Source organism: Vipera berus, assembly GCF_964194415.1.
Source record: "Vipera berus genome assembly, chromosome: 11".
NCBI lineage: Eukaryota > Metazoa > Chordata > Lepidosauria > Squamata > Viperidae > Vipera > Vipera berus.
In genome coordinates, this window is record NC_138214.1 from 21,729,166 (window position 1) to 21,746,926 (window position 17,761).

The 17,761-nt window shown below is 44.3% G+C and overlaps 2 protein-coding genes across 3 annotated transcripts in view; both read left to right on the forward strand.

The window, feature by feature from the left end:
* The first annotated feature begins 331 nt into the window (after nt 1-331).
* On the forward strand, nt 332-2,752 carry COX7B (cytochrome c oxidase subunit 7B). The gene is made up of 3 exons (XM_081336883.1): nt 332-575; nt 2,119-2,243; nt 2,433-2,752. Exons 1-3 carry the CDS (start codon nt 539-541, stop codon nt 2,508-2,510), a joined length of 240 nt encoding a protein of 79 aa, XP_081193009.1. The 5' UTR covers nt 332-538; the 3' UTR covers nt 2,511-2,752.
* A 6,173-nt stretch (nt 2,753-8,925) lies between these two features.
* The window catches only part of ATP7A (ATPase copper transporting alpha), a 53,467-nt gene continuing 44,631 nt past the window's right edge, over nt 8,926-17,761 (forward strand). The window contains exons 1-3 of one of the 2 annotated variants that reach the window (XM_081336945.1): nt 8,928-8,966; nt 14,742-14,813; nt 14,917-15,089. In XM_081336945.1, the coding sequence (XP_081193071.1) occupies nt 15,038-15,089 (52 nt within the window). In that variant the 5' untranslated portion in view covers nt 8,928-8,966; nt 14,742-14,813; nt 14,917-15,037. Of the gene's footprint in view, nt 8,967-14,741; nt 14,814-14,916; nt 15,090-17,761 lie in introns of both variants that reach the window. The other variant, XM_081336946.1, reaches the window with a different exon arrangement.

Here is a 17,761-nt window from a genome sequence, read left to right on the forward strand (position 1 = left end):
CCGCGGGGAGGCCTTTCCCCCTCTTTGCGGCCTCTCTGCTTGCAGTAATAAGCGCCCGCCCTCCCCGGAACGGTCGCGAAACCGACCCCAAAACGAAGCCTGTCAGAAGTGGGATTCGAACCCACGCCTCCATTCGGAGACCAGAACGCCCCGCCCTTTGAGAAGGCTCTTCGCCTTGAGTCTGGCGCCTTGGACCACTCGGCCATCCTGACGGCGCGGAGAAGGAGCTCTGGCGGGGCCCTTGAAGACTCCGCCAGGGCTGCGCGGCGGAGAGGCGCGGCGCTGACGGGCGACGCGGGTCTTCCGAGCCGGGTCCGAAACGGTCGGAGCCCCCTCACGCGCCGCGGTTCGCTTCCCTTTGCGATTCCGGCGCCCCGCCGCCCCTTTTCCCTGCCAAACTACATCTCCCAGGATGCACCGCTCCCCGCCCCGCGGAGGGCGCAAGAGTGTGGCGTCCGACGCAGCGGCCATTTCGTTCTTCTCTTCCCCGGTGAGGTGACCGGAGAAGCGAGTCGGGCTTTCGGGGAGAGGCGGAGCGATGTTTCCTTTGGCGCGAAGAGCTTTGGGCCTTTCGGGTGAGTGTGATCCCCTCGGCAAGCCGACACATGAGGCGGGAAGGGGTGCGCCTCAATGAGGACTAGTTGCATGGTGTGCCTTTGCCACCCTCGTTCTTATTTGCAGCCTACCGCTGCCTTTGCCGACTCCTCGGCATCCGACCGGCTCTTGCAGCGAAAAAGAAGCTGATTTTTTTAGCTTACCGGCCCCTATTAAACCGCCCGGTTCGGCCCGGCTTCGTTGGGAAGTCAGCCGTCCCGGGAGGCCTCTCTGAGGCCGAGTTAGCCCGAGCCGGGAGGTGATGATAAAGGCGTTCCCCTTTTATGCCCCTCGAGCCTGGGCGGCCGCCCACAACCCAAACCTTTCCAGCAGGACCCGTCCGGGCTGGGCGAGGGCAGGGCGGGAGCGGCCCCTGCAGGCTCTTCCTGCCCGCCCCGCGGAGGGAGCCGCTTCCCGGGGTGGGGGTTGGGCAGGGGTCCCGATGGGTGACCCCGTTGGATCGGAGGACCCCGCGGCCTGCGGCAGCCCCTCCGCTCGCCAGGCCCTGGCCAGGGAGGGCTTCGCCATGGGCAGAACCAGTCCCGGTGCCTGCCCGAGACTGTCCAGGCTGCTGGATTCTGGCCCATCTGAGTGGTCTTTAAGGGCAACCCCATGTAGGGCGTGTTGCAGTAGTCAAGCTGCGAGGTACAGGCGTGAGCGTCTGGAGGCACCCGCTCCCCTGCCTAGAAGTGCTGCTGATGGAGTTGTGTCTTCCTGGCCACAAGTGATGTTTTTCAAGCAGGAGCTGCCAGTCCCCCTCCCTTCCTCCTCCTCCTCCCCCCATCACATACCAACTTTGAAGGGAGAAGTATCACCCCATCCAAGGTCAAAGATGGAATAGCCCCAGATCTGGACCTTCAGGTCACGCTGGTGCTTCAGCCTGCAGATATTCCCTGTTGGGCCTCCTAAGCCCTTGCTCACCACAGCTCAGTCCGTTACATGGTACAAAAAGGCACAGAGCTTTCAGGACCAACTGTGGGCTGTGCTTGCCTAGCCTGCTCAATTCAAAAAGGCCTGGGCACCCCTCTTCCCTGGCACCTGCTGTTTATGAAGCAGTCCATGCTCCAAATGGATGCTGGGCGGAGGCTTAGAAGCTGGACTTAGGTCCTTCCTCCTGGTATGGCTGACCATAATAATCGGGCATTTCTTTTCTTGAAGAAAACACAGAGATTTTCCACTGAAATATTTAATAAAAATAGGTTTGCATAATTATGTATGTTAAGGGTTCATGCACAAATATTGTGAACATGCCTGTCACAGTAAGCAAGTCGGCTAACCTTAGGTCTGATTATAAATGTTGAACTCAGCTTCAAAATTAGAAAATATAAAAAGCAGCCATCCTCAAGTTAAAAAATGCCAGAGAAGGAGGAGAGTAGCCCAGTCCCGCTGTGATTGCCCATTAATTGAATTTCAAAGCTTAGTATAGTCAGCCGCAAAAGCAGGATAACAACAATATGTGCTTCATGTCAGTTTGCTTGATTGATTGGTGAGCTGCTTTTCAACTGAGACATCTTTGTATTCCAGCCCGTGGCATTCAACATACTGTGAGGAGACAGGCTCACCGCAAACTTGAACCTGATTTCCACGACAAGTATGGCAACCTCATTCTCGTTTCTGGGGTGGCGTTTGCTATTGGCACTTGGGCTTATGTAAGTATTGGGCAGACTTCAGAGCAGTTTTAAGAACTCTACCCTTCGTTCAGTTGTTGGGTTTGCCTCTTAAAATGGGCTTAATTGTGTCAGTTCAAGCACTTGGGCTGAGTCATCAGCTGTGGGTAAATATGATGTGTGAACAGAATTGCTGCAATGATTATGGTTAATTTCTGATCACTCTTGCAGGCTTGTACTCAGCTTCCAATTGCATGGAATTTCTCTCCAGTTGGCCGACTTACTCCAAAAGAATGGAGAGAAGACTAGAAGTGACTTCATGACCCTTCTGGGAGTTGGGAAGTAATCTGAGCTGTATTTGTGCCACCCTTATCTGGCACTCTTCTGTGCTATGTGTGATATAATAAAAGTATTGAAAATAGATAATGTGGAATCATAATGTTGCATATACTCTTGTAATGCAAAATTGGTAGCCAACTAAATTGGGGATTTGATTTGATTTGATTAAATTTATATGCCGCCCTTCTCCCTGAGGACTCAGGGCGGCTCACAACAATAAAAATTAAAAAACATAGAGTAAAATTTTTTTAAAAGAATTAATAAATGCAAATTTACGAGACAATTTAACCCAGTAAAAAGCCTAATTAAAAACCGTAGTCAGTCCAGGCCCGCTTGTTGGAACAACCAGGTCTTCAGGTCACGGCAGAAGGTCAGGGCCGTCCACAGCTCCGGGGGCAGTTCATTCCAGAGGGTCAGCGCGCCCACAGAGAAGGCTCTCCCCCTGGGGGTCGCCAGCCGGCATTGCAGGATGTTACACGTACATGCATTATCATACATGTGTGATTGAATGTAGTTCAGATTTCCAGAGGGGAGGGGAGTGCATTCCAGAGGAGCAAGTAACAACTCCATTCAGATAGTTTGTGTGAGAGAAAGAGGGTGAAGACGGCTCTTCCTTAATAGTTCTGAGAGTAAATGCTCTATGGGGGTGGCAGCATGCTTTAGTTTGCAAGATTTTTGAAGTAAGAACAATAAAAAAATTTGCTTGGAAGAATCATAGTGTGTCTTTTTTTGGTTTTGGGAACCTGACATCATTTCCCAAAAGACTGAATGGAAAGCAGACCTAAGAAAAGATAATAAATGCATCTTGATTAGTGCAATTAATTACACAAAAAGTTTGCATTATTTGGATTTGCACTACTTGAAGTAATATTTCTATGGAAAATAAGGTAATGGTTTTAGCTTGATGGAAGTAGACAATTAAAATTTTAACCATATATTTTTATTTTGACAAAATACTATATTACAGTAAAAAGATAAGTCCATATCCAAGGCATATCTGTTCTATTTTCTCAAAAAGCGCCTTTGCTGGGCCTTCCTCACATGGAACTTTTTACACAAACAATTGCATGTGCTTTTCTCAACTGCCCATGTGCTAGCCTTGCATTAACTGAAATTTGATTCGAGCATTACCTGGTATCAATTTACAAATAGCACTAAGTCAAATTTTCCACTAATTGTGACCTACCTGAACTGCCCAGAACAGAGCAAAAAAATTGGGAAATATATGGAATCAGGCCAATTGGAAGAATAAAAAAGGGATATTTGGTACAATCATGCAGGAAAGGAGGTTGTGGGTGAGGAAGGCACACATAAGGCTGAGATGAGATTGAAGCTACCATGATCTAAAGATGAAGCAAGCATATAAAGCAAAGTTGACAAAATGTCTAAAAGATTCCTTTGGGAAAGTAGATAAGAACGAAACAAGTCATTAAATGAAAAATAAATTACCTGAACAAGTCAAAGGATGTTGGGCCTCGGCACATGGGAAAAAATCCAATCCCAGCTAATGAAAGCAAAAACCTGGGGGTAAAAAGGGGTCCTGAATTCCACCCCTTCCTTGAATCATTTTTTTAATCCAGACTTGGTAGTTTGACGTAGGTTTGTATGGATGAGGGTATGTGTGAAAAAGAACAAGTGTACATTATGACTAGTAAAATGTTGGTGTTAACTTTAAATTCACTGGTCCCTTCTTTTCCAAAGAACCTGGGATGCCTCAGTATTCAGTTGGAATTGATTTGTTCCTCTCCCTAATTATTTCTTGGTGGTTGACCAGGACTGTATCTTATCTTTTCTAGCCACATCTATGTGGAAAGCCCAGTTAGAAAGCAAGGGGGGTTTGCCAAATCTGCCCCAACAGACTGAGTGAGTGACCATAAGCTGAACTTGGAAGCTGTGTAATAATATCTGCTTGTTTATTTTATATCCTGCCACATTTTGCAATTGGCTTCACTAAAACTAAAACCCAATGATAAAATTTTCATATTAAGTTAAAGTAAAATTAAAATTACATAACACAATGTACTTAGTGATGTTGAGTTTTTCAGGAAGACTATTAAGGGAAGCAATTTCACCCCTACAGGAGGACCCGGGCCATTGCAGAAAAACAGAATACCAGCCCACCCCCTGCCCCTCCACTCTGTTGCCATTTCTCAGAAATGGGATAGTACTGAAAATTTCAATGGGAGGGAGGAATAGAAGAGGTCAAATCCCGTTGGATGAAGCAGTCACAAAAGTGCCCATGTGTCAGTCATGTTAAAACTGGCCATGCCCGATACTTCTTGGCAACAGTGGAGGGCCAGGGGGCCTAACATCCAGTTCTTGCACCACCCAGTATTTTGGGTCATTAGAGGCAGTTCTATTTTTACCGAAGCCAAGTGATTACAGCTTAGCAAAGCCAGATCCAAATATGCCCACATAAACCCAGTGCTTTTCCCTTCTCCTGGGCCCTTTGGTCCTTTTGTAAATGTCCAATGGAGTTCAAACAAGGTGTTTTGGTAACAGTCCTAAAGTTTGGCGCCTCTTTCACATTCTGTTCTCGTGCTTGGGTCCTTGGATCTGCCAGGTTCTGTTCTGGGCTGGCACTTCTGGTCCCCCTTGTCCCGTTATTTCTCTCCCCCCATCTCCTTCCTCCTCCCCTTTTATGGCAGATGCCATCGAAGCAAAGCAGGGCTGAAGTGATGTAGTGGCAGACCTGACACCCAGCTAGAAACCAAAGAGACTGTGAGTTCTAATCCTGCCTTAGGTAAGAAAGATGGCTGGGTGACCTCGGACCAGCCACTCTCAGTCCAACCTACTCACACTTGTCGTGGGAAAAATAGGAGTATTATGTTCACAACCGTGAGTTATTTATACAAAAGAGTAAAGGTGGGATAAAATAATAATTTGACTTTCCAAATGGTCTTGAAAAGCAACCCCACAAAACAATTTTTCTTGGCTTACCATTGACTCAAGACCAAGCAGAAGATATTTATGCAGACTGATAAGAAATACTGTGTTCCATAAAGTCAGTAGTCTGGTACCACTTTTTATAGCAAAACAGGCCTTAATTTTTAATGCTAAAGATCCTGTCTTTTAACAAGATAGGTGAAAATGCTTCCCTGATTGCTACAAGCTCTGCTTACATGCGGTCAGGACCTGGTGAATCTGAGCAACTATATCAGCAAACTGGAGCATCGTTCTGCTGGAACTTGTCTCCTCCCTCCTTGCCTTTAGAAAGGGTCCAAAGGATTGGCAATGCCATCCTGCCTGTGGACACAGCTACGTTGTTGGCAAATTGGATTTCACTCTTGCAGATTATTTTTTTAATAGTTTCATAATCTCAAACCCCATGAAAACCCTGTTTTTAATGTGTCCCCATTGTGTTTGTGATATAATTTTTGCTACATTTGTGTTTGAATTTTGTGAACTGCCCAGAATCATGATTGTGTCATGGACAACTATATATATTGAATAAACAAACAGTTGCACCGTAACATCACTGTTAAGGTGATCAGGTAGGGGACCTCCCTTGCCTTGCCTCTCTGTAAAAGGACATTTGTCTCTCTAAGCAAGTTGCTTTGGCTGAAAAACTGGTGAGGCAACCACAGAGCAGAAGCAGCATCCTCTACCCTGAGCTCATTCCCAAGATGGGCAGTTTTGATTCTTGTCTTCCTTGGTTTCCATTGTTTTATCTCCCCAAACTTCTCAGAACAATTGGGATAAAAACTATCCTGATGAGGGCCCAGGTGATTCGCATACCAGATGGCAAGCAGCGCAGTTGGTTCCCCTGCCTTTGGGTTCCTCAAGTCCCAGAATTCTGAAAGTTTAACTCTACATATCTTAAAGATGCAAAGTTTGAGACATTCTGATCTACAGTATGATTTTTTTGTGTGCAGTTAGCCAGATTTTTAGACTGGATTTAGTTTTATCCACCTATGAAGTCCTTCCCAAGGACCCAGGATAGATGTTCTGTTAGATGGTGTTAAAAATACTGTTGCAGGATGTAAGCCAGGCATGTCAAACTCGCGATGTCGCGCAACGTATCAACATACCAGCAATGGGGAGGGCGCAGTTTCATGGTGATGCATCCGGCCCACAGGCTGGCAGTTTGACACGCCTGATGTAAGCTGATCCAAGTAAAGCTGCTTTTTGTGACTGACTGATGGTGATTTTGTCAATGCTGATGGCGTTCAAGTGCTTTAGTTGTATTGGGATTACACCCAAGGCATCTATTACTATTGTTGCTATCTTTGCTTTCTTTTGCCACAATTGTTCTGCTTTTATTTGCAAGTCTTTGTTATTTTCTCCAGCTCTTTCTCTTCTATTCTGCTCTCTCCAGCTATAGCAATATCCACTATCCAGATTTTTTTGTCTGGGCTGTTATGTAGCAAGGGCTTATCTGTTTCAATTCTAAAGTCCCACAGAATTTTAGCTTCTTCATTCTCTATTACTTTCTCAGTTTTATGTTCCCAACAGTTCTTGCTTGCAGGCAAATGGTATTTCTTGCAGATCTTCCAAATGCACCATTGTTGCTACTTTGGCATGCCTTTTTGCTTGTGATCAATCTATGTGATTTTCTTGCAGCAACTAATCAGATAGTCCACTGTTTCTTTAGCTTCTTTTCGGAGGCAGCATTTGTTGTCTGTTGCTGTCTGAGATCAGAAGGCATGTAACACTTGGAAGAACTGCAGTATCTGGCATGAATAACATCTGGAAGAGTAGAGACATCAGCCTCACAACCTAATGCAGATTAGTTAACCCAATAATTTTTCCAGTTGCTACTTATGGCTGCGAAACCTGGGACTCTGAAAAAGGCAGACAGGAGAAGGATGGACACTTTTGAACTGTGATACAGAGGCAACTACTATGCATCCCATAAGAGCAAAAATAACAAAGCAAAAATATCACTTAAAGCCAAGATTGCCTAACAGAGGGTGTCATTCTTTGGTAATATCATGAGAGTTGACTCACTTGAAAAGTCAATCACGCTGCGAGCAATCAGCAGAAAAAGGAGAAGGGGCCACCTTAGTCCTCACTGGCTGGACACTATAAAAGATGACACTGGGATGAACACAGTGGATCTCAAGGAGGCAATGCAGGACAGAGGGGCATGGAGACTGCTGATCCATACAGTGACCAAGGGTCAGGCACGACTCAATGGCTGATGAGGATGTCATCTTCTCAATTCTGGCTTGGTATGCATTTGATCTTAAGGTTTGAACAAGTGCAGGCAGAACTAGCCCCTTTGATGCGTTTTTCTTATGATTCAAATATATATCTTGCAAGACCTCGAGCAACTCTGTCCCCTCTCCCTCCTCAATTTTAGTTTAAAGCCCTTCTGATGAGTCAGTCGTTTTCTGAATATATTCTTTCCAGTTCTTCTGAGGTTCACTCCATCCCTTGCCAGTACACCATCATGTAGGTAATGCAGACCATGGTCTAGGAAACCAAAGTTCTTTTGATGACACCAGCTTTTGAGGCAGTGGTTCATTTCTAAAATCCTTTGCTCCCTCATTGGATGTTGACCTTTTGTTGGAAGTATAGATAAAAACACCACTTACTTCCCTTGTTGTTCGTTAATCTTGCTACTGTTTTTAGATTCGTTGTTGTGTCATTGGTCCCCATGTATAGGAAAAGAAAGGGGTAGTAATCCATGGGGTTATTTTAGTAGGTTTCTCAGTGATGTCTTTGATTTGCTCCAGGGAGACAACATACCTCTCTAGATTGACTCTTCGGCCTGCAAAGTATAGTTTGTGTTCCCCAAAGAATTTATTTATTTATTTATTTATTTTATTATATTTGTATACTGCCCTTCTCCCGAAGGACTCAGGGCGGTGAACAGGGCAATACATGTTAAAAAACAAGAGTACAAAAGTTAAAAAAAGATTAAACAAGATGCCCCAAAACTATAACAATAAGTTAAGCTAAAATACATAAAAATTGAACCTATCACCAATATTCACCTTTTCCCCCCTAAGGAGGTCTGGGATACTATTCTTCCTCTCCCAGGGATGCTGGGATGTCTCCCCTTTTTAGAAACTCTTGATGACTGCTCTTTGATAGCTGCTGCTGCACATTTTCTTCCAGTGGGAGGCTATGAAAGCAATTTGGCTCCAGACGGGCTTCCTTGGGGTGGGCCGGGGTGGGCTGCCTTGCTCTTCCTTGCTATTTTCTTCTAAAAGCGACGCGCTGCCAACGGGCTCCCTCTTTAGGGGACGACGGCTCTAGGCTGCACGCGCTCACGTGACCCCCGCGGGCCGCTTCCCCGTCACCTGACTCCCTTCCCCACCGCGTGACACCGCTCTCTTCCGCTTTCCTGGGGCGGAGTGTAGAGCGTAGCAACCGTCGCGCGGAGGGGCGTGGCCTCCGGGGAGGGCGTGGCCGAGCCGGCGAGCCGCTGGGCAGAGAAGGAGGGAAGGGCCCGGCGGCGGACGGGCCGCGGCTCAGGTAGCCTCGCGGGGCAGAGGCGCGGCGCGGCGCGGCGCCGCGAGGTTCTTCCGTGACCGGGGTTGGGGGAAGCCGAGCGGGGCTCCTGCCCGGGGAAGAGCCTGGCTTCTTGCGGGAACGTTGGCGGGGTCTTCGGGCCGTAAGGGGCGAGGGAGCCTGTCCGAAGCCGCCTCCCTGGCGAGGGGAGAGAGAAGCGCGCATCCTCCAGAGGAGGGGACGGCAGCTCCCAGAATTCCCCCTGCGGGCTGCCGAGTCGGGGCGTTGCAGGGCGCCCGTCTGAAAGGAGGCTTCGTGTCTTTTCGGGGCCTGAGTCTCCCGGGCGGGGCGGGGACCTCTGATTTTCAGGCTCGTCATTCCAAGTGGCAAATGGTTTGTCGTATTTGGAGGGTGTTTTCAAAGTAGTTGGAGATAAGAAGTCTCCTATTTCAAGGGGAAGAAAGGAAATGCCTCTGGACTTGCCTGATTATTGCTTTTCTGATCCTGCCCTTTGTACTGAGGTCCTTTTGCGGACCGTGCCCTGTTCTTCCCATTGCGGCAGCTTTTTACTTTCCTTGCATTTCCTAAATGCAAATCTTGGCTTGGTTGAAACGTTGCTTCCTTCCTTCCCTGTTTCTGTTTTTTAGACTACACGGATGCAGCAATATGTAGAAAAGTGCTTTGAAATACATGAAGTATTAAACCATGTTTAAACATGCATTTAATTTAGGAAGGCAATCTGCATTCATGTGCAAAGGAAGACTGAGGAAACGTCTTTTTTCCTTCTTTATACTTGCATGATGAGAAACTTTGAAGGCACTTTTTCTTTCCCCCCCCCAGTGTAATATTGCGTCATATTTGATGATCCAGGCTCTGCGAAAACAGCATCGGAGGTTATTAAAATTTATTACAGGAGCATCTCTTTGATTTTATTTAAGCAAATTTCTACATTATATGTCTGTTGCAAAGCAATTTGGTAGATAGGCCTTGCTGTCTTTATTTAAACATGGAACCAGTATATAAGCATTAATAAAATGTAGTCCTACTATGGTAATTAAGCTACAACCGCTAATTAAGCTACAACCGCTTAGCTCAGCTGCTTTTTTGCGGTTTTTTGTATTTTTTTATTTTAATTAGAGAAATCTTTTAACCTGCTCTTATATTCTCATCTGCTGTCTCACTTCATTCTCATTCCTTGATGTTCTTTGAATTCAGTCATTTTCCTTTTTCTGTTTTTTCTAAGAAGCCAAGCTTGACATGTTAAGCACTGTTAACTGCTTAACAGAGTCCTTCTCCAGAAAAGTTAAAAAATTTACCCAGGAAGAAGAGAAATTCTCAGCATGGATCTGATTGAATTTAATCTGGCTGGGGAATTCTGGGAATTGAAGTTGATCTTAAAGTTGATAAAGCTGAGAAACACTGAACTTGGGTATCTCCTCCAATAGCTCCACTCCTTTGGTTCCACCCTCTCACTTTCTTGGATGCATGCTCTTGTGATTTCTTTACATTGAATTGATGTCAAATCAGTTCAGACTGGGAGAGTGCTTGCCTGGCTTTGGTCCTGAGGTTATGCTGAGGCCAGGAATCTCAAGGATCCCCTCCCAGAAGGTAGAATCCAGATGGAGGTCTAAAATGGCTAAATGGCCTTGCTGAGTGAAGGGAGGATTGAGGCAGAATGTCCTCTGTGCTTATGATCACTTCCCTGCCAGAAAAATACTTTTGTATTAAAAAATCCAACCTTTTAAGTCTTTGTTTTAAGATAGTTTGAATAGAATAGGATAGAATAGAATAGAGCTGGGAGGGACCTTGGAGGTCTTCTAGTCCAGCCCCCTGCTCAAGCAGGAGGACCTATACCTATACTATACTTCTGTGATTCGGTTTATTGTACATTTATTATTTTATTTTAAAGGTTTTCCTTTGTGTTGTAAATCATCTTAAGTTATAAATTGGATTATCAAAGCTGCAAATAGTGTGGTACAGTTGGAAATTAGGTTATGCCTCATTTTCTTTACATTTATGGGGAAAGACAATCAGAAGATGTTGGTTTAGCTGGAAATAAGATTTACCTATGTTTTCTTATGTGCACCTGTTTTTGTAGAGTATTTCTTGTGTGAATCATAAACAAGCAGTAGGATTTGTAATGTAATGCATTTTTGCAAAACCATAGCAAAAAGTTGGAACGCAAATGCAGATTTGGAATTCAGAGTCCTTGAAAGTTGCTACTTTTGAATGTTTTATGCAGTTTTCATGTATGCAATATTGCAAGAAGAAATACAGCCTGTTTCAGCTGTAGACTCATGTCTCAACCAATCAATCAGAATAGAGCTGGAAGGGACCTGGGGGGTCTTTTGTCCAGCAATCCCCAACCTTTGCAGCTTGGTGGCCTGGCTTTGGGGGGGGGGAGAGGAAGAGGAACTCGGCTGCATCAACACCCATGAGTGCCCACCAGCCCGCCACTCACACAAGTTGAGTTCTGGGGTGTTGGCTATTTTTGCCAGCTTAGTGTCATGTGCAGATTTGATGAGTTCCCCTTCTGTTCCCTCATCTAAGTCATTGATGAAGATATTGAAGAGTACTGTGCCTGAAACAGAACCATTTGGTACCCCACTGCTTACTTCCCTCCATGTAGATGTAGTACCATTAAGGACTACTCCTCCAGTATGGTTCTGATGATGATGCTGTCTGTCTCCCATTTGTCTAGCTTACTAAAAAGTAGGTTGTGGTCTACTTTGTTGAATGCCTTGCTGAAGCCTAAGTATTTTATGTCGACCAAATTTCGTTGGTATACTAGTTTAGTCACTTTGTCAAAGAAGGAAATAAGATTGGTTTGGCATGAAGTGTTTTTACCAAACCCATGCTGGCTTCTAGTTACAACTTTTTTCTAGATGGTCACAGATCTATTTTTTGATTATTTTTTCCAGTATCTTCCCATGTATTGATGTTAGGCTGATTGGTCTATAGTTTCCTGGGTTTGTTTTTTTCCCCTTTTTTGAAGCTCCTTTCCAATCCTCTGGTTGTTCCGCTGGGGGGCTGTGATTTTTGAAAGATATGGTATGGTGGTTCTGAGATGACATCTGCCAGCTCCTTTCGAACTCTGGGAGATAATCCATCACGTCCTGGGGATTTGTATTCATCAAGATCAGCCTGACCTCAATACCTGGGAAGATTCTGGAAAAGATAATCAAACAACAAATCAGCGAACACCTTGATGCAAACAAAGTCATCACTAAAAGCCAACATGGGTTTGTCAAAAACAGATCATGCCAGACAAATCTTATTGCATTCTTTGACCAAGTGACAAAATTAGTGGACCAGAGGAATGCTGTAGATATAATTTACTTGGACTTCAGTAAGGCATTTGACAAAGTAGATCACAGCCTACTAATTGATAAGATAGAAAAATGTGGGTTAGATAGCATCGCCACCAGATGGATTCGTAGCTGGCTGACAGGCCATACTCAGCGTGTGGTCCTCAATGGAACTGCATCTACATGGATGGAAGTGTGTAGTGGGGTGCCCCAGGGCTCTGTTCCGGACCTAGTGTTCTTCAACATCTTCATCAATGATTTGGATGAGGGGATAGATGGGGAACTCATCAAATTTGTAGACGACACCAAGCTGGCAGGAATAGCCAAGACTCCAGAAGATAGGCTTAAGATACAGGAGGATCTGGACAGACTCGAACACTGGGCGCTATCTAACAAAATGAAATTCAATGGTGAAATAAGTAAGGTTCTACATTTAGGCAGGAAAAATCAAATGCACAGGTATAGCATAGGTGCTACCTTGCTCAATAGTAGTAATTGTGAGAGGGATCTCGGAGTCCTAGTAGACAATCACTTCAATATGAGCCAGCAGTGTGCTGCAGCTGCCAAAAAAGCCAACACAGTGCTAGGCTGCATTAACAGAGGGATAGAATCAAGATCACGTGAAGTACTAATACCACTTTACAATGCCTTGGTAAGGCCACACCTAGAATACTGCATCCAGTTTTGGTCACCACGATGTAAAAAAGATGTTGAGACTCTAGAAAGGGTACAGAGAAGAGCAACAAAGATGATTAGGGGGCTGGAGGCCAAAACATATAGTCAACGGTTGCTGGAATTGGGTATGTGTAGTTTAACGAAGAGAAGGGTGAGGGGTGACATGATAGCAGTGATCCAATATCTCAGGGGCTGCCACAAAGAAGAGGGAGTCAAGCTCTTCTCCAAAGCACCTGAAGGCAGGACAAGAAGCAACGGATGGAAACTAGTCAAGGAGAGAAGCAACCTAGAACTAAGGAGAAACTTCCTGACAGTTAGAACAATTAACCAGTGGAACAACCTGCCTCCAGAGGTGGTGAATGCTCCAACACTGGAGGTTTTTAAGAAGAGACTGGACAGCCACTTGTCTGAAATGGTATAGGGTTTCCTGCCTGAGCAGGGAATTGGACTAGATGACCTCCAAGGTCCCTTCCAACTACTACTACTACTACTACTACTACTACTAACAATAATAATAATAATAATAATAATAATAATAATAATAATAATAATAATAATAATTATAATACAGATGTTTTCTAGTCATTTTCTTGTTTATTTTAATTTTTATTTCTAGTCTGTCTTCTACAGTTATGTTTTTGATAGATTGGGCTATGCAAAGAATGAGTTAAGCAGCTCTGGTTTCTCTACTGTCTGTTACTTCCTTGCCATCTTCTCTCTTTAGTGGACTGTTTCCTTTTTTCTTGTTTTTTATATGTTAAAAGAAACTTTTGTGTGTGTGTGTGTGTGTGTATACACATTTTAGCTTTGAACTCAAATCTATTTGTAAGAAAACAAGCTGTAAATTGATAATGGCATTATTTATCTCCTTTACACTTGCTATAGGTGACTTGTGTTTCATGAGAAAATCCTTGTGTATATACTTACATTACTAATTACTTATATTAATTGAGCCTAACCAGCTGAAGTTTGCCTCAGCCTTCCGAGGTCGGTAAAATGAAGATTGTTGGGGGGCCATAGGCTGACTCTGTAAACCACTTAGAGAGGGCTGTAAAGCACTATGAAGTGGTATATAAGTCTAAGTGCTATTGCTAGTGTTATTATTTGCACTTATGTATTGTCCAGCTCCCTAGATTCTGGACAATTTTGAGTAATAGGATTAAAAGCTATAAATAGAAGTAATGGCAACTAAAGCAGTAACAAAATAATGAGACTTCAGCAACTCCAAAGAAAACACCAATCCTATCACCATAAAAATTCTTATTAAAATCTGGCTTCAAAGGCTTGTTTTCACAATTGTTGAAAATCAGAAAAGAGAGTACTTTCACATCCATTCATAACCATTGCAGTAGTTAGAATGCAGTACTGCAGGTTACTTCTGCTGACTGCCGGCTGCCTGCAGTTTGGCAGTTCGATCTTGACCATCTCAAGACTGACTCAGCCTTCCATCCTTCCAAGGTTGGTAAAATGAGGACCCAGATTGTTGGGGGGCAATATGCTAACTATAAACCGCTTAGAGAGGGCTGTCAAGCACTGTGAAGCAGTATATAAGTCTAAGTGCTCTTGCTATTTTGTAGTGTGGGAAACCAATAGAGAGAGGGGTATCCACTTGAATTTTGTAGGGGTGGGACTGCAAACAAGTTGGATGGATTCCCCTCAGGAGAGTTGGTCTCCTGAAGCCAAGTTCTGCAGGGCTTTATAGATTGTAGCCCAGTACCTTGGAGCTGACTCAGAAACATATTGGTAGCAAGTGCCATGACCACAGAATAGGCATAATAATTCTCTCACTGTGGCTGCTGCATTGTATCACCTGCAGATTCCAGGTTGTCTGTGAAGGCAGCTTCAAAGGCAGAGTGTTCCAGGTGTCCAAGCTTGTGGTGATGTGGATGTGAGTCAGTCCCTGTCCTTGGGGCTTCTTAGTCTATTGGGGGCCACACCTGGCACTCAAGTTGCATTTTATCTATTTTTATTGTCTTTTTATACTTTGTTAGCTGCCAAGAGTCTTGAGATTGCATCTGCATAGACCTATGAGAAATAAAATAGCTGCCGTAAACTGGGCATAGAAGGAGCTGTTAATCCAGGAGGATACCCAAGGCAGTCACATTTCAAGAGATGCCTCCAACAAAGGATAGTGCATTGAAGGACAATGGCCTCGTGCCCTCAGGTAAGGCAGCATTAGCTGTCTCCTAAATCAAAGCACTAATCCCCCTTACAAACACATTTTCCATGTTTTTCTAATCCAAGATTGGGAGTGGGGGTTTCCACCATATTCTTGGCTAGTAAGGAGACAAGTCACTTGGTTTTTTTCTGGATTTTGTTTTTCTATAAGTACTTTAGTATTTATACATGGTAGCAAACATGGTGTGATTTTGACATATTAATTTTGGGAACCCCTTAAGGAATATTGAATATTGGGCATAATAGATCATTAACTTTTGTTAATATTTTTTGTTCTCCATATTAGCAGAGAGAAATGTCCATCTGTCCTTGCAGGTGCCCATGGCAAAAGTACTGCTGACCCCATTTTTAAAGAAATTAGCATTTTCCCCCCTTGGGATTCCTCTCGTTCACCCAAAATCTTACAAAATGTAGCTCAACCCTGTGTTCTTTAATGCTTTGTCCTCCTTGCTTCTGCCTGCACATCTTCCTTGCTATAACCACAAATGTGTTGGAGATGTAATGTTGAACTTTATATTTAAGTTTCCCTTCGGGAAAGGGCGGTATATAAATGTAATAAAATAAATAAATAAACAGGTGTCCATGTGGCTCATATCTGACTTCTGGGAAAAATAAAATAAATAATAAAAAATAAAAGTTGCCACACTTGTGAAGCCATGAAAACTCATTCTCTTGCTCTGAAAATCTATTTTGTCTAATTCTGTTTGTGCAACAATAAACAAACACGCAGCCAAGGGCTCAAGAGTAAGTGGCAGCTGATGTCAGGAGGGCTTTTGCACAATACGGTTGTGCCCACTCCTAGGTTATTACTCATGCCCAGTGGCATGGGGCTGACGGGAGCACCACAATACCCTCATCTGTTACCACTGCTCCGCAAGCTGATTTGGTTACCAGTTGGCTTTTGGGTGCAATTCAAGCTGTTGGTTACCACCTATGAAGCCCTTCACAGCACAGGACCTGGTTATTCAAGGGATAATTTTTCTCATATGGTTTCTGTCTGCCCAGTAGAGTCAGGTAGAATGGGCATGCTCCAGGGCCTTCAAATGATCTCATCTTTTCGGACCTAAGAAGTCTTTCTCCACTACCAGATTTGTCCTTTGGTGCCGCAGGTCCCCAGAGATCTGGGCAACTTTCACCTGATATCAGGCATGAAACCTGGCTTTATTCCCAGGCCTGGAATTAGGGGTCCTACCGTGTTTCCCCAAAATAAGACCCACCCCGAAAATAAGCCCTAGCTTGATTTTGGGTGATGGGCCTAATAAAAGCCTTGCCCCCAAAATAAGCCCTAGTTTTGGGGCAAGGCACACCTAAAAATCAAGCAAGGGTGGGGGGTGGAGTGGCTCCACGTGCCCCACACCCACTTACCTTGCAGCCAGGCCTCTCCTCACCGGTCCACTTCTGCGGCGTCCCCAGGCCTGCATTTTGCAGTCAGGCCTTTCCGGAAGGCCACTGCAGCGGAGAACCGAACTATGGATTCACAATCCATAGCTCAGTTCTGCAAGAACTACTTGGCTGCAGTGGCCTTCTGGAAAGGCCTGACTGCAAAATGCAGGCCGGAATGCAGCTGCTCCTTCGGTCAGAAAAATGGACCGGCTGGGCGGGTGAGTATCACAGACACCACCTGAAAGTAAGACCTGGTGCCTCTTGGAGGCAAAAAAACAAGACCCGGTCTTATTTTCAGGGAAGAACAGTATTTTATTGTTTTTATTTATTAACATGGCCACTCATTTAAGCAACTCTGGGCAGTATGCAACAACAGTAAAACTAATAACTATAAAAAAATAAAACAGTAAACAGTAAAGTGATAGAAACGAAAACCCTGTGTCTTAATCATCATTTTGGGATGCCTCACAGCAAGCTCCAGTTGCCAAATTTCTGCTGTTTTTTTAGCATGTTGGGTTTTTTCTGGATAAACACGTTTGTTTTCTTCTTTATTGTTTCTAACTTTTGAAATGTAATATAAATTTGCACAAGCAATTTATAAGTATATTAAATGGTCAGTGTCCTACTTGTAGGTTTCTGCAGGCATTTGCTGTGGAAGAAAAGATGCTAGAATATAGGAAATCAGATATTTTGCCTTTTTAAGCTAATCGTACCCCTACTGACAATCCAAGGGTCCTCCAGGGTTTTCCCCCATGTAAAACAGTTGCTTTCCCTGAAAGGGTTCTGCGCAATTTAAAGTTATTACATCTAGATCAGGCATGTCAAATTCATGACGTCGCACAATATGTCTCGACTTTTCCCCCATTGCCGACAAAGGGGTGGGCACGGTTTCGGTGTGAGGCATCCAGCCCATGGGCCAGCAGTTTGACATGCCTGATCTAGATTATAACTAACTACATAGTCCTCCACTTACAACCAAATTGGGACTGGAATTTTGGTTGTTGAGCAAAGTGATTGTTAAGCAAGAGTACATGTGACTGCTGAGTGGCTGCGATCCTGGCTCTCCCAGTTGTGATTGTTAAGTGATTGTGTGGGTTTTTAAGGAGGAGCATGGAGTATATGCACGCGCACACACACATATACATATATATATTTATATAAATAAATTTTGGAGGTGGGGTGAAACTGGGATAATGTTTAATTTTTGTTGACTTTTGTGAGTTCTGGTTATTACACCATAAGATTTAGTCCCTTTTTTATCTAGATGAGATCTTC